The 16113-nt window shown below is 48.7% G+C and overlaps 1 protein-coding gene across 8 annotated transcripts in view; it reads right to left on the bottom strand.

Annotated features, from left to right (window-relative positions):
- Window positions 1-16113, bottom strand: part of ODF2 (outer dense fiber of sperm tails 2) — a 47257-nt gene that overhangs the window by 23396 nt on the left and 7748 nt on the right. For all 8 annotated transcript variants that reach the window (XM_008006043.3, XM_008006044.3, XM_073021976.1 and 5 more), the window contains 4 exons: window positions 8426-8596; window positions 6200-6360; window positions 4649-4778; window positions 3950-4081 (listed from right to left, as the gene is read on the bottom strand). In XM_008006043.3, coding sequence (XP_008004234.1) covers window positions 3950-4081; window positions 4649-4778; window positions 6200-6360; window positions 8426-8596 — 594 coding nt within the window. The remainder of the gene's footprint in view (window positions 1-3949; window positions 4082-4648; window positions 4779-6199; window positions 6361-8425; window positions 8597-16113) is intronic.

The following is a 16113-nucleotide window of genomic DNA, read 5'->3' as shown; positions in this document are numbered from 1 at the left end:
CTGAGGCAGGAGAATGGTGTGAACCCAGGAGGCGGAGCTTGCAGTGAGCTGAGATCCGGCCACTGCACTCCAGCCTGGGCGACAGAGCAAGACTCCGTCTCAAAAAAAAAAAAAAAAAAAAATGCTGGTAGTGAGTGGCCGGGCGCAATGGCTCATGCCTGTAATCCCAGCACTTTGGGAGGCTGAGGCAGGTGGATCACCTGAAGTCAGGAGTTTGAGACCACGCTGGACAACATGATGAAACCCCATCTCAACTGAAAATACAAAAATTAGCCGGGTTTGACACCTGTAATCCCAGCAGCTCAGGAGGCTGAGGTGGGAGAATCTCTTGAATCCGTGAAGGGGAGGTTGCAGTGAGCCGAGATTGCACCACTGCACTCCAGCTGGGGCGACAGAGCCAGACTCCATCTCAAAAAAAAAAAAGCTGGGCAGTGAGTATACCACTTTACATTACTTGTTTTACATACATATGTAATTTTTTTTTTAGATACTTTCACTGTGTCACTCAGCCTGAGTGACACAATCACAGCTCACTGTAGCCTTGAGCTCCAGGGCTCAAGAGATCCTCCCACCTCAGCCTCCCGAAGAGCTAGGACCAAAGGTGTGCGCCACCACACCTGGCTAAATTTAAAATGTTTTGTACAGATGAGGTCTCACTGTGTGGCCCAGGCTGGTCTCAAACTGCTGGCCTCAAGCAATTCTCCCACCTTGGCCTCTCAGAGTGTGAGGATTACAGATGTGAGCCACAACACTCGGCCTTATTTTATATATTAGTGGGTTTTTTTTTTTGAGACAGAGTCTCGCTGTGTCACCCAGGCTGGGGTATAGTGGTACGATCTAGGCTCACTGCAACTTCCCCCTCCTGGGTTCAAGCAATTCTCCTGCCTCAGCCTCCTGATTAGTTGGGATTACTGGTGCCCACCACATTTTTGTATTTTTAGTAGAGACAGGGTTTCACCATGTTGGCCAGGCTGATCTCGAACTCTTGACCTCATATGTTCCACCTGCCTCGGCCTCTCAAAAGTGCTGAGATTACAGGCATGAGCCACTGCACCCAGCCAATATATTAATTTTTAAAGATAAGGCTGGGCGTGGTGGCGCATGCCTGTAATCCCAGCACTTTGGGAGGCGGAGGCAGGCAGACTGCTTGAGCTCAGGAGTTCAAGACCAGCCTGGGCAACGCGGTGAAACCTCGTCTCTACTAAAAATACAAACATTATCTGGGCATGGTGGCATGCACCTGTAATCCCAGCTACTCAGGAGGCTGAGGCAGGAGGATTGCTTGAACCCAGCAGGTGGAAGTCTCAGTGAGCCGAGATCGTGTCACTGCACTCCAGCCCAGGTGACAGAGCAAGACTCTGTCTCAAGAAAAAAAAATAATAAAGATAAAAATAAGGTTGACAATGTTTAAAAAAAAAAAACAGGGCTTGGCGTGGTGGCCCATGCCTGTAATTACAGCACTTTGGGAGGCCGAGGCAGGTGGATCACCTGAGGTCAGGAGTTCAAGACCAGCCTGACCAATATGATGAAACGCCGTCTCTACTAAAACTACAAAAAGTAGCCGGGTGTGGTGGCATGCACCTGTAATCCTAGGGAGGTTGAGACAGGAAGATCACTTGAACCCAGTTAGTGGAGGTTGCAGTGAGCCAAGATTACACCATTGCACTCCAGCCTGGGCAACAAGAGCAAAACTCGTTCTCAAAAAAAAAAAGCAAAAATAAGAAAAATGTCACCATTTCATTAGCACTGGCATTTTGAGACTATTGTCATCTCTTTGCTTTGAACCAAACAGGAAGACAACCGTTTATACTGCCAGTGTTTTCTGAAATATTTGCTAATATATTATTCACCAAGATACGGAATCAACCTAAGTGTCCATCAACAGATGAATGAAGAAAACACAGTAGAGATACACAATGGAATACTACTGAGTCTTCAAATAGGAAATCCTTTCACAACATACAAAAAACTAGAGGACATTACACTCAGTGAAATAAACCAGGCACAGAAAGACCACATGACTTCATTTGTATGTGGAACTTAAAGAAGTCGAACTTGGCCGGGCACGGTAGCTCACACCTGTAATCCTAGCACTTTGGGAGGCTGAGGCGGGTGAATGACAAGGTCAAGAGATCGAGACCAGCCTGGCCAACATGGCAAAACCCCGTCTCTACTAAAAATACAAAAATTAGCCAGGCATGGTGGTGCACGCCTATAGTCCCAGCTACTTGGGAGGCCGAAGCAGGAGAATCACTTGAACCCGGGAGGTGGAGGTTGCCGTGAACCAAGATCGCGCCACTGCACTCCAGCCTGGGTGACAGAGTAAGACTGCATCTCAAAAAAGAAAAAAAAAAAGAAGTCGAACTCACAGAAGCAGAAAATGCTAGTTGCCAGAGATGGAATTGGGGGGCATTGGGGAAATACTGGTCAAAGGATGTAAGATTTCAGTTAGACAAGGAGAAATTGTTCAACATGGTGACTATAGTTACTGATCCATATACTTGAAAATTGCTAAGAGAACATTTTAAGTGTTTTCACCACAAATATCTTAGTATGTGACGTAATGCATATGTTGATTACTTTGATTTAGCCATTCTACATTGTGTACATGTCAAAACATGTTGTACATCATTAATTTTTATTTGACAATCAAAATAAGAAAAGAAACACAGTCATCCCTTGTTATTCATGGAGGACTGGTTCTAGGACATTCTGTGGATACCAAAATCCAAAGATGCTCTAATCCCTGATATAAAATGGCACAGTATTTGTATATACCTATGTACCTCCTCCCACATACTTTAAATCATCTCTAGATTATTTATAATACCTCATACAAGGTAAACGCTATGTAAATAGTTGTTATATGATTCAGGGAATGATATCAAGAAAAACAGTCTATACGTGTTCAGTAAATATGTAATTTTTTTCAAATATCTTCAGTCCAAATTGGCTGAATCCACAAATGTGGAACCCACAGATACAGAGGGTCGACTGTATTTGCTAACATATAATACTCAGATAACTTTTTTTTTTAAAGAAAAGTCTCACTCTTGTCCCGCAGACTGGAGTGCAATGGCACAATCTCGGCTCACTGCGACCTCCACATCGTAGGTTCAAGCAATTCTCCGGCCTAACCCTCCTGAGTAGCTGGGATTACAGGCGTCTGCCACCACGCCAGGCTCATTTTTGTATTATTTAAGTAGAGATGAGGTTTCACCACGTTGGCCAGGCAGGTCTCGAACTCCTGACCTCAGGTGATCCGCCCGCCTTGGTCTCCCAAAGTGCTGGGATTACAGGCATGAGCCACTGCACCCAGCCCAGACAACGTTCTTTTTTGAGATGGAGTCTCGCTCTGTCACCCAGGCTGGAGCGCAGTGGCACGATCTCAGCTCACTGCAACCTCCGCCTCCCGGGTTCAAGCAATTCTCCTGCCTCAACCTACGAAATAGCTGGGATTACAGGCACATGCCACCATACCTGGCTAATTTTTGTATTTTTTTAGTAGAGACGGAGTTTCACCATGTTGGCCAGGCTGTTCTCAAACTCCTGACCTCAAGTCATCCACCACGCCCAGCCTCAGAGAACATATTTTAAGAAAATGAGACCACACGGTGTATGTCGGCCAGCCATTAATCATTCTCCTACCGAATAAAAAGCTCAAGTCTGGAACTCTCTTTCCTTTGCCCTGGGCTGAACCCCTCCCTGACTCCCCACTGCCCCTCTCCTGACTTTCAAGGTCATTCCAGTGCTTCCTGGCTCGGATTCAACACCATCTAAGACGGTGCTTGTCTACTGGGGCTGAGCACTTCATGCGAATGATTTCATTACATCTCTCTAAGGCCCTCTCAGGTTGGGCACCAATCTTACTTTCTTTTTACAGACGAAGAGAAAGGCTCAGAGGACGGGCATGCGGGGCTGGAGGGACAGAGCTGGATCCCAAGCTCACCTCTTTGCAGTGCTGTTCCCTCAGGAGGTCTCGGAGGGTGCGGTTGGTCTCCTCAAATGTGCTCAGCTTCTGCAGGAGAAGTTCCTTCTGCCTTGTCAGGGTGTTGATGTCCGTGCAGGTCATTTGTTTCTCCTGGAAGACAAGCAGGCAGTCTTACAGATGCAGGGGAAGAAGGGAAGAAGCAGGCCCCATGGGCACTCAAGAGGGCTGGTACCAGAAAGCCCAGACAAGGAGAAACAGGCTGTGTACGGTGCCAAGGTGATCAAGGGCAGGCTTCCTGGAGGCGGTGGACCTAAAGGGACAAGCAGGAGCTAAGCCTGCTCCGAGCAAAGGTGGAGAAAGGGGTGGGAGGGCTCAGTGCAGGTGAGCACAGTCAGGGCAGACTTCCTGGAGGAAGCAAAGCAGGATGACAAGACCTGGTGGCTGATACTTGCAGGAATCAACCACATGCCTTGACTCACTGTGATCCCAGGTGACCCATGATGACGTCTCCTTAGAGGCCCTGGTGACCAGAGGTCATCTTCAAGGGTCAAGGACTGGGAAGTGAGAGTGGTGGGTGGAGGCCTAGTTAAGCATGCCCTCCCCCAGCCTGAAGATGTCATAAAGTCTGCCTGATGACGCGTAAAGACCCTGCCCAGCCTGCAGCTGCCCCCTCCCTGGGCCAGTTCCATGGCTGGGGTCCTCCCACCTGCCACCTACCGTTTTCAGCTTCCCGATGGTATCCTTCAAGGCCATGACCTGCTTGGCAGCCGCAGCCCCGTCCATTTCAGCCTCCACCAGCTTGGACATGAGGCACTCCTTCTCCTGTTGTAGGTGTTTCTTCTGAAGTCTGGGGCCAGAAAGACAGGGCTCTGTGAGCCCTCCCAGGCCCCCGCATGCCCAGAGCTCCAAGGCTTGCCTCACAATGCCCTAGGGGGCTCACCTCTGGTCAGGGAAAAGTGGGGGAGGGGGCAGGGACAGCCCTTCTGGCCTGAGTGGCCTTCAGAAAGAAGCAGGGCCAGAAGTTACATCTGCCTAGGCACCAGACCAGGGCCTCCACACCAGGAGACATTAACTACCTGTGGCCCTCTTTCTCTCAAACAGCCACCACTGTCACGCCTCCTACCCACCATCTTCAGATATGCTTTTGAGCCCTTCTATCTCTTCTCTACACTGGAGCCAAAGCTAGTCAGGCCACCTCCCTGCTTTTAAAACCTTTCCGTGGCTGTAGGCTGGGTACAGTGGCTAACGCCTGTAATCCCAGCACTTTGGGAAGCTGAGGCGGGCAGTTCACTTGAGATCAGGTGTTATAGATAGCCGCCTGGCCAACAGGTGAAACCCCATCTCTACTAAAAATACAAAAGTTAGCCAGGCATGGTAGTGGGCACCTGTAATTCCAGCTACTTGCGAGGCTGAGGCAGGAGGATTGCTTTAGTCAAGGAGGTGAAGACTGCAGTGAGCCAAGATCACGCCACTGCACTCTAGCCTGGATGACAGAGTGAGACTCCATCTCAAAAATTTTGAGACACCTCCCAGGATCAAGCAATTCTCCTGCCTCAGCCTCCCGAGTAGCTAGGATTATAGGCACCCGCCACCAAGTCCAGCTAATTTTTTGTAATTTTAGTAGAGACGGGGTTTCGCCATGTTGGCCAGGCTGGTCTTGAACTCCTGACCTTGTGATTCACCTGCCTTGGCCTCCCAAAGGGCTGGGATTACAGGCGTGAGCCACCGCGCCTGGCTAAATAAATTAACTAACTAAACTAAATCCTTTCCATGGCTTCCAAATGCCCTCAATGGAAATGCCTCCAAATGGCTGCTGAGAGCTGACCCCCTGCCAACCTGTGTGGCCCCCTTATCCTCTGCCCACCCACTCTGGCCTGCTTTCCATTTCTCAGCTACAAATACCTTCCCACCTTGGGGCCTTCGCCTAAGAAGTTCCCACTGAGTAGCGTGCTTTCTTCCCCAGCACCCACCTGCCGAACACTTAACCACCCTGCAGGACGCCCCTTAAATATCACTTGTTCCAGAAAGAGTTCCCTGCTACCCAGCCCCACAACGCAATCCACAGGGTCCTCCCTTTCTCTCATAGTACAAATCATAAGCACAATCAGGTAATTAACTGTAATTAACTGTGTGACTGTTGAACAGGCTCCAGGGCACAGGCACAGTGCCTATGCCCACCCCCTCCGTTGCTTTCCATTATTGCCCAGCGCTCAGGGCAGCCTAGCAGGGAGGAATAGATCAGCGGGGGCAGGGCAGGCGCCGCCTTACATGGTGTAGTCCTTTTCCTCCTTCATGCGCTCGATGTTGTGCCTCAGCACCGTGTTCTCATGTTCAGTCTCGGCCAGTTCGTGGGCCACCTCCTCCAGCTCTTCCTTCCGCTCCTCCAGGAACCTTTTGGCCATCTGGCGCTCACCCTTCTGCATTTTGACCTGTGCAGGGGGACCCAGGCAGGAGCCACTGAGGGGAGGTCCTTCCTCTATGCCACATTGCTAAGCTCAATGCACTGGACGAAAATAAGGCCCCGGCTGGGCATGGTAGCTCACGCCTGTAATCCCAGCACTTTGGGAGGCCAAGGTGGGTGGATCACTTGAGGTCAGGAGTTCAAGACCAGCCTGACCAACATGGTGAAACCCTGTCTCTACTAAAAATTAGCCAGATGTGGTGGCGCGTGCCTATGATCCCAGCTACTCTGGAAGCTGAGGCAGGATGGAATCACCTGAACCTGGGAGCCAGAGGTTGCAGTGAGCCGAGATCGTGCCCACTGCACTCCAGCCTGGGCGACAAGAGCGAGACTCCATCTCAAAAATAAATTAAATAAATAAATAAATAAATAAATAAATAAAATAAGGGGCCCCCAATTGAGAACTACACAGGCTGCATGTCAGGGCCTTATGGGTGCAATCTCAGTTAACTGACATGAAGACTGACTCTCCTGGGATTCACCTGCCTTGGCCTCCCAAAGGGCTGGGATTACAGGCGTGACCCACCGTGCCTGGCTAAATAAATTCACTAAAATACATCCTTTCCATAGCTTCCAAATGCCCTCAATGGAAATGCCTCAAAGTGGCTGCAGTGCTGATTCTCTTTTTGTAGATGAGGAAGCTCAGTAGAGAGAGCCCCAGTGACTTGTGGGTTGGGAACAAAGCCAGGTTGCAAACCGTGGTTTGGCTGGCACACCATAGGAGGAGAGACATCACAACAAGGCTCCTGCACTTTTGAGTTATAGGGGAAGACGGGCTTTTTTGTTTTTTCTTTTGAGATAGGGTCTCGCTCTGTCATCCAGGCTGGAGTGCAGTGGCATGATCTCAGATCACTGCAACCGCCGCCTCCCAGGTTCAACAGATTTTCGTGCCTCAGCCTCCCAAGTAGCTAGGATTACTGGCGTGTGCCAACATGCCCGGCAAATTTCTGTATTTTTAGTAGAGACGGGTTTCACCATGTTGGCCAGGTTGGTCTTGAACTCCTAACCTCAAGTGATCTGCCCTCCTCAGTCTTCCAAAATGCTGGGATTATAGGCGTGAGCCACCGCACCCAGTCAAGAAGGGCCTATTGCCAGGCAGCCTGCCCTAGGTTCTCCAGGAGGTTTTCTGGACCTCAAGTACCGGGTGGAGGATGAAAGACACAGGTTGTGTTAGCAGGGAAGACATATGTTGAGATAGCAATCCAAGCCCAAGGCCTGGATTTTAATGACAACTCTGCCAACTTCCTAGTTGGGGACCTTGGACTTCCAGGTTCTATTTCCAATTTCATTGCCATATCCCACCCCAAGAAACAGCACAGCAACTGAGGAGACACTTCCTTGGCCTCTTCGGGGCTTTGTTTTTGTTAATTTTTTTTTTTTTTTTTTTTTTTTGAGACAGAGTCTCTCTCTGTTGCCCAGGCTGAGTGTAATCGCGCGTCTTGGCTCACTGCAACTCTGGCTTCTGGGTTCAAGCGATTCTACCACCTCAGCCTCCTGAGTAGCTGAGATTACAGGCACACGCCGCCATGCCCGCTAAGTTTTGTTTGTATTTTTAGTAGAGATGAGGTTTCACCATGTTGGTCAGGCTGGTCTTGAATTCCTGACCTCAGGTGATCCACCTGCCTCAGCCACCCAAAGTGCTGGGATTACAGGCATGAGCCACCGTGCCCAGCCTGTTTTTGTTAAACTTTATATAAAGTGGAAGGCACAGGCCCTAGTTTCCCAGGTGTTTCATCTCTATAATGAAGACAATACCACCACTGGCTTCACATGCTGTTTTAAAAAGTCAGATCAGACCACCCATGTAGAGCACCAGGACAGCTACATGCTCAATAGAGAGGGCCCTTGTTGGTGGGATGGGATCCCATGCTGCCCCAGCTACCTCCCCGGGCAGGCACCTGAAGCCCAGGACAACCCTGCAGAGGAGGTCAGAAGGCCTGCAGAGGCAGGCTAAGGGACCAGGCAGGAAATCCACCTGGGTGCTCCTGCACATCCTCAGGGTACTAGCTGTCCCAGCCCCCTACCTCCCTCACCTCAGACTTCAGACAACCAACCGCATTCATTAGACTATCAATCTTCTTATCATAATGGTTCATTTTACAGTGACCTGAGTCATCGTCTTCTGTAGAGAGGTCACTTAACCGCATCACTGAGACCAGCTTTTCTGAAGATGGTGGCGTGATCTCCAGGCAATGAGGTGGATTCTGATGTAGAAGAGGGAGAAACAAATGAACTCAGAGGGCAGAACCTTGACCATGAGTTCCACCACGGGAGGCTTATTTACTGATTAGACAGGAAAAGCTGTAACAGCTAACTTGGAGGCCCCAGGAAGAACCATACTCTGAATCCTCGTGATGGAACATCACCTATCCATGTTTAAGTGATGGTGTTGGAGAATTCCCAACATCAAAATTAAAAGCCTGGGTTACAATGTTATGTTTAAAATAAAGAACATAGGCTGGATATCCTGTAAAGTCAGTATTTTGGGAGGCCAAGGCGGGAAGCCAAAACCAGCCTCAGCAACATAGCGAGAACTTGTCTCTACAAAAGTAAAAAACATTAGCTGGCACTGGGCACATTGGCTCACACCTGCAATCCCAGCGCTTTGGGAGGCTGAGGCGAGTGGATGACCAGAGGTCAGGAGTTCGAGACCAGCCTGACCAACATGGTGAAACCCCGTCTCTACTAAAATACAAAATTAGCCGGACATGGTGGTGCATGCCTGTAACCTCAGCTACTCAGGAGGCTGAGGCTGGAGAATCGCTTGAAACCGGGAGGTAGAGGTTGCAGTGAGCCGAGATCGCGCCATTGCACTCCAACCTCGGCAACAAGAACGAAACTCCGTCTCAAAAAAAAAAAAAATCAGGTGGGTGTAGTGGTGCATGCCGCCTGTGGTCCCAACTACTCAGGAGGCTGAGGCAGGGGATTCCTTGAGTCCAGGAGTTCAAGACTGCAGTGAGCTATGATAGCACCACTGCATGCCAGCCTGGGTGACAGAGAGAAACCCTGTCTCTAACAATGACAAGACTAATAAAGAAATGATATAGCAAATCGGCAAAAATATTAATACCCAAAGTTGGCAAAAGTTTAGGGCAATACTTTTTTTTATACCTAGAGTAGAAATGAAATATGTCAAAAGTCTTTTAGATGAATATGAATACCTGATAGTAGATTAGTTACAAAGGTACATTAATCTGCTGAAAAGGTATTTTAGAAACAAGTGGGTAAATTTGAAAAAGGACCAGATATTGTATGATATCAAGAAATGCTCTTAGGAGTAATCATTGTTATTTTGATGATATAGAAAAATATTATAAATGCACATGGTACAATACCTGGAAAATACTTTTTTGAATACATCAGTATAAAAAAAATTTTAGCTTTGGGAGGCCGAGGCGGGTGGATCAGGAGGTCAAGAGATCGAGCCGGGCGCGGTGGCTCAAGCCTGTAATCCCAGCACTTAGGGAGGCCGAGACGGGCGGATCACGAGGTCAGGAGATCGAGACCATCCTGGCTAACACGGTGAAACCCCGTCTCTACTAAAAATACAAAAAACTAGCCGGGCGAGGTGGCGGGCGCCTGTAGTCCCAGCTACTCCGGAGGCTGAGGCAGGAGAATGGCGTGAACCCGGGAGGCGGAGCTTGCAGTGAGCTGAGATCCGGCCACTGCACTCCAGCCCGGGCTACAGAGCAAGACTCCGTCTCAAAAAAAAAAAAAAAAAAGAGATCGAGACCAGCCTGGCCAACATGGTGGAGGTTGCAGTGAGCCAAGATTGCGCCACTGCACTCCAGTCTGGCAACAGAGTGAGACTCCATCTCAAGAAAAAAATAAAAATAAAAAAAAAAATTAAAAAAATATTTTAGGGGCCAGGCACAGTGCACGCCTGTAATCCCGGCACTTTGGGAGGCTGAGGCAGGCGGATCACGCCCGAGCTGGGCATGGTAGCAGGCACCTGTAGTCCCAGCTTTTTAAATATTTTTAAAAATATTTTTAAATGCATGTATGCTTCAGGAAACTTTATGCAAAGATGTAAACACTTTTTTTTTTTTTTTGAGACAGGGTCTCACTCCATCACCTAGGCTGGAGTACAGTGATGCGATCTCGGCTCACTGCAACCTCCGCCTCCCAGGTTCAAGCGATTCTCCTGCCTCAGCCTCCCGACTAGCTGGGATTACAGGCGCCTTCCACCATGCCCGGCTGATTTTTGTATTTTTAGTAAAGAGATGGGGGTTCACCATGTTGGCCAGGCTGTTCTCGAACTCCTGACCTCAAGTGATCTGCCTGTTTCAGTCTCTCAAAGTGCTGGGATTACAGGAGTGAGCCACCGTGCCTGGCCATATATTGCTTTTTTTTTTTTTTGGCTTTTTTTTTTTTTTGGAGACAGAGTTTTGCTCTTGTTGCCCAGGCTAGAGTGCAATGGCACAATCTTGGCTCACTGCAAACTCTGCCTCCTGGGTTCATCAAGCGATTCTCCTGCCTCAGCCTCCCAAGTGGCTGGGATTACAGGTGCCCACCACCATACCCAGATAATTTTTTTTTTTTTTTTTTTTTTTTTTTTGAGACGGAGTCTCGCTGTATCGCCCAGGCTGGAGTGCAGTGGCCGGATCTCAGCTCACTGCAAGCTCCGCCTCCCGGGTTTTTACGCCATTCTCCTGCCTCAGCCTCCCGAGTAGCCGGGACTACAGGCGCCCGCCACCTCGCCCGGCTAGTTTTTTGTATTTTTTAGTAGAGACGGGGTTTCACCGTGTTAGCCAGGATGGTCTCGAACTCCTGACCTCGTGATCCGCCCGTCTCGGCCTCCCAAAGTGCTGGGATTACAGGCTTGAGCCACCGCGCCCGGCCCTAATTTTTGTATTTTTAGTAGGGGTGGGGTTTCACCATGTTGGCCAGGCTGGTCTTGAACACCTGATAAGCCCACCTCAGCCTCCCAAAGTGCTGGGATTTCAGGTATGAGCCACCACATCCAGCTATATATATATATTGCTTTTAGAAGAAAAGTTACTTTTAATACTTAAAAGGACAAAAAAAGGAAAATGTATAAACAGTCATGTGCCATGTAACATTTCAATCAGCAATGGACTGCATATATGACAGTGATCCCAAAACACCGTATTTTTACCGTATATGACAGTGGTCCCAAAACACCTTATTTTTACCGTACCTTTTCTATATTTACTATGTTTCAATATGTAAATACTTACCATTGTGTTACAGTTGCCATACAGTATTCTGTATGGCATCATGCTGCAGAAGTCTGCAGCCTAGGAGCAACAGACTACACCACACAGCCCAGGTGTGGAGCAGGCTCTACCCATCTGTTTGTGTAAGTACACTCTATGATGTTTACACAATGATGAAAGTGCCTAACAACACGTTTCTCAGAATATATCCCCATTGTTAATTGATACATGACTATTTATTTTTTAAAATGACAAAAAATGCCGGGCGTGGTGGCTCAAGCCTGTAATCCCAGCACTTTGGGAGGCCGAGACGGGCGGATCACGAGCTCAGGAGATCGAGACCATCCTGGCTAACACGGTGAAACCCTGTCTCTACTAAAAAAAATACAAAAAACTAGCCAGGCGAGGTGGTGGGCACCTGTAGTCCCAGCTACTCAGGAGGCTGAGGCAGGAGAATGGCGTGAACCCAGGAGGCGGAGCTTGCAGTGAGCTAAGATCGGGCCACAGCACTCCAGCCTGGGCGACAGAGCGAGACTCCGTCTCAAAAATAAATAAATAAATAAATAAATAAATAAATAAAATAAAATAAAATGACAAAAAATATATATATAGGAGAAAGTGTGACTAGTTACTCCTTGTGATTGGGAGGCAGTGACATAGATAAAAGACAGGGGCAGCTTCTAGGATGCTGGGTGATTGTTACACAGGTAACTTCAGTTTGTGAAAATTCATGGAGCAATATACTTCTGATGGGTGTACGTCCCTGCACTTTTCCATTTTTTTTTTTTTGAGATGGGGTCTCACTCTGTCAACCAGCCTGGAGTGCAGTAGCACAATTTTGGTTCACTGCAACCTCCGCCTCTCAGGATCAAGCAATCCTTACACCTCAGCCTCCCAAGTAGCTGGGACCACAGGCACACACCACCACACCAGACTCATTTTTTGTATTTTTGGTAGAGGTATGGTTCATCACATTGTCCAAGCTGGTCTCCAACTCCTGAGCTCAGATGAACCGCCTGCCTCAGCCTCCCAAAGTGCTGGGATTACAGGCGTGAGACACTAGGCCCGGCCCATCCCCTTTTCATTTTTCCTTTTTTTTTTTTTTTTTGAGATGGAGACTCACTTTATTGCCCAGGCTACAGTGCAGGGGCGTGATCCTGACTCCCTGCAACCTCCGCCTCATAGGCTCAAGCAATTCTCCTGCCTCAGCCTTCTGTGCAGCTGGGATTAGTGGCGCTGACCACCACACGAGGGTAATTTTTGTATTTTTAGTAGAGATGGGGTTTCGCCATGTTGGCTAGGCTGGTCTCGAACTCCTGACCTCAGGTGATCTGCCTGCCTCGGCCTCCCAAAGTGCTGGGATTACAGGAGTAATTGCTCCCGGGCCTGTACTTTTCAACAAGAAGTTTTTGAAACTTAACAGCAGCCAGATTTGAGTAAAACTTTTTTTTTTTTTTTTTTTGAGACGGAGTCTCGCTCTGTTGCCAGGCTGGAGTGCAGTGGCGCGATCTCAGCTCACTGCAACCTCTGCCTAAAGGGTTCAAGCAGTTCTCCTGCCTCAGCCTCCCAAGTGGCTGTGACTACAGGCACATGCCACCATGCCCAGCTAATTTTTGTATTTTTAGTTGAGATGGGGTTTCACCATGTTGGCCAGGATGGTCTCAGTCTCTTGACCTCATGATTTGCCTGCCTTGGCCTCCCAAAGTGCTGGGATTACAAATGTGATCCACCACGCCCGGCTGATCACTTTTAGAAAAAAACCTAGACCTTCTTTCTTCCAAAGATGATCTTATATTCCAGGAGCTGTAAGATATCAAACAAGAACCCCACATGCATAGAGCAGCTTTTGGTCTTCATTTCCATATCTTCCCCAAACTTCCACCTCCAGGGGCTATTCACCTTCCGTCCATGATGGACAGGGTTGAGTTAGGGCCTCTCAGGGTCACAGGAAGCCACTTGAAAGTGGAAAGGGGCAGACAGACCCAAGAATGAAAGCAGAAAAGACAGCTACTGTTTCAGCTGCCGAGAGAACCTGGGCAGGCCACCTCTCTGGGACCTTCCATCTCTAGGATTTGGCTGTGGGGCTGGAAGTGGCATTATGCTTTCCAGAGGGGATTATTACCCCTAGCAACCCACGTCAACAGGAAAATTTTTCATAGCAGCATCTCTGTGATGTGTACTTTGAAAACTACCAAGGAGGCCAGGCACAGTGGCTCACGCCTGTAATCCCAGCACTTTGGGAGGCCAAGGCGAGCAGATCACTTGACATCAGAGGAGTTCAAGACCAGCCTGGCAAACATGCTGAAACCCCACCTCTACGAAAAATACAAAAACTAGCTGGGTGTGGTAGTGCATGCCTGAGTGCCAGCTAACTCAGGAGGCTGAGGCAGGAGAATCACTTGAACCCGGGAGATGGAGGTTGCAGTGAGCCAAGATCATGTCACTGCACTCTAGCCTGGGCAACAGAACAAGACTCTGTCTCAAAAAAACAAAAACAGAAAAACAAAAACTACCAAGGCTTTTTACTTTTTTAAAAGGCATTTTTGGGCTGGGCACAATGGCTCACGCCTGTAATCCCAGCACTTTGGGAGGCTGAGGCAGGCGGATCACCGGGTCAGGAGATCGAGACCATCCTGGCTAACATGGTGAAACCCCATCTCTACTAAAAATACAAAAAATTAGCCTGGTGTGGTGGCGGGCACCTGTAGTCCCAGCTACTCAGGGGGCTGAGGCAGGAGAATGGCGTGAACCTGGGAGATGGAGCTTGTAGTGAGCTGAGATCACGCCACTGCACTCCAGCCTGGGCGACAAAGCGAGACTCTGTCTCAGAAAAAAAAAAAAAAGAGAAAAGAAAAATTAGCCGGGCGTGGTGGCGCACACCTGTAGTCCCAGTTACTCAGGAGGCTGAGGCAGAAAAATCGCTTGAACCCGGGAAGTAGAGGTTGCAGTGAGCCGAGTTCATGCCACTGCACACCAGACTGGAAGACAGAGCAAGGCTCCGTCTCAAAAAAAAAAAAGAAGGCATTTTTGGCTGTGCGTGGTGGTGGCTCACGCCTGTAATCCCAGCACTTTGGGAGGCTGAGGTGGGCGGGTTACTTGAGGTCAGGAGTTCGAGACCAGCCTGGCCAACATAGCAAAACCCTGTCTCTACTAAAAATACAAAAATTAGCCAGGTGTGGTGATGCATGCCTGTAATCCCAACAACTCGGGAGGCTGAGGCAGGAGAATCGCTTGTACCCAGGAGGTAGAGATCGCGCCACTGCACTCCAGCCTGGGTGATAAAACAAGACTCTGTCTCAAAAAGTAAATAAATAAATAAAAACAAAGTATTAAACCTTGCCATACCTCAGAGGCAATCACTGTTTACCACTCCTTGCATATTCTCCCAGAAAACGTTCTGTACATATAAACATATGCGTTTATACATGGACACAGATGTCCCTTTTCTTCACAAATAGGGCCGGCCAAATGTTATATGTTGTGCATCTCCAAGCTTCATTATCATGCATAAATACCTGTCTCAATCTTTTTGTTCCTGAGACAGGGTCCTGTTCTGTAACCCAGTCTGCAGTACAGTGGCATAATCACAGCATACTGAAGTCTCAACCTCCCCACCCCAAGTAACTAGGAGGACTACAGGTGCGTGCCACCACACTCAGCTAATTTTTTCTTTTGTAGAGGCAGGATCTCGTTGTGTTGCCCAGGCTGGTCTTGAACTCCTAGGCTCAAGTGATCCTCCTGCCCTGGCCTCCCAAAGTGCTGGGATCACAGGTATAAGCCACGGCAACCAGCCTCTACCTCAGTCTTTGCACGGCTGCATGGTATTCCATTGTATGGATGTATCATATTTCTCTTTTGTTTTGTTTTGTTTGAGACAGGGTCTCACTGTGTCACACAGGCTATGCAGTGGCATGATCATGGCTCACTGCAGCCTTAACCTCCCCAGCTCAAGCGATCCTCCCACCTCAGCCTTCTGAGTAGCTGGAACTATAAGTGCATGCCACCACGCCTGACTAATTTTTTATTTTTTGTAGAGATAGGATCTCACTATGTTGCCCAGGCTGATCTCAAACTCCTGGGCCCAAGCGATCCTCCCTCCTGGGCCTCCTAAAAGTGTTGGGATTACAGGCGTGAGCCCACCACACCCAGTCAGATGTATTATAATTTAACCAACAGTCTCCTGATGGACATTTAGGTTGCTTCCAATTTTTCTGTTACAAACAATGCTATAGCAAAAAATCTACAAAAAATCCCTGTACTTGTAATCCCAGCACTTTGGGAGGCGGAGGCGGGCAGATCATGAGGTCAGGAGATCGAGACCATTCTGGCTAACACGGTGAAAACCTGTGTCTACTAGGAAAAAAAAATTAGCCAGGCGTGGTGGCAGGCGCCTGTAGTCCCAGCTACTCGGGAGGCTGAGGCAGGAGAATGAGGTGAACCTGGGAGGCGGAGCTTGCAGTGAGCGGAGATTGCGCCACTGCACTCCAGCCTGGACGACAGAGCAAGACTCCGTCTCAAAAAACAAAAACAAAAAAATCCCT

This window comes from Chlorocebus sabaeus, chromosome 12, assembly GCF_047675955.1.
Source record: "Chlorocebus sabaeus isolate Y175 chromosome 12, mChlSab1.0.hap1, whole genome shotgun sequence".
Lineage (NCBI taxonomy): Eukaryota > Metazoa > Chordata > Mammalia > Primates > Cercopithecidae > Chlorocebus > Chlorocebus sabaeus.
The sequence above is the reverse complement of the archived record's forward strand: the minus strand, read 5'-3'. Positions and strand labels throughout refer to the sequence as shown.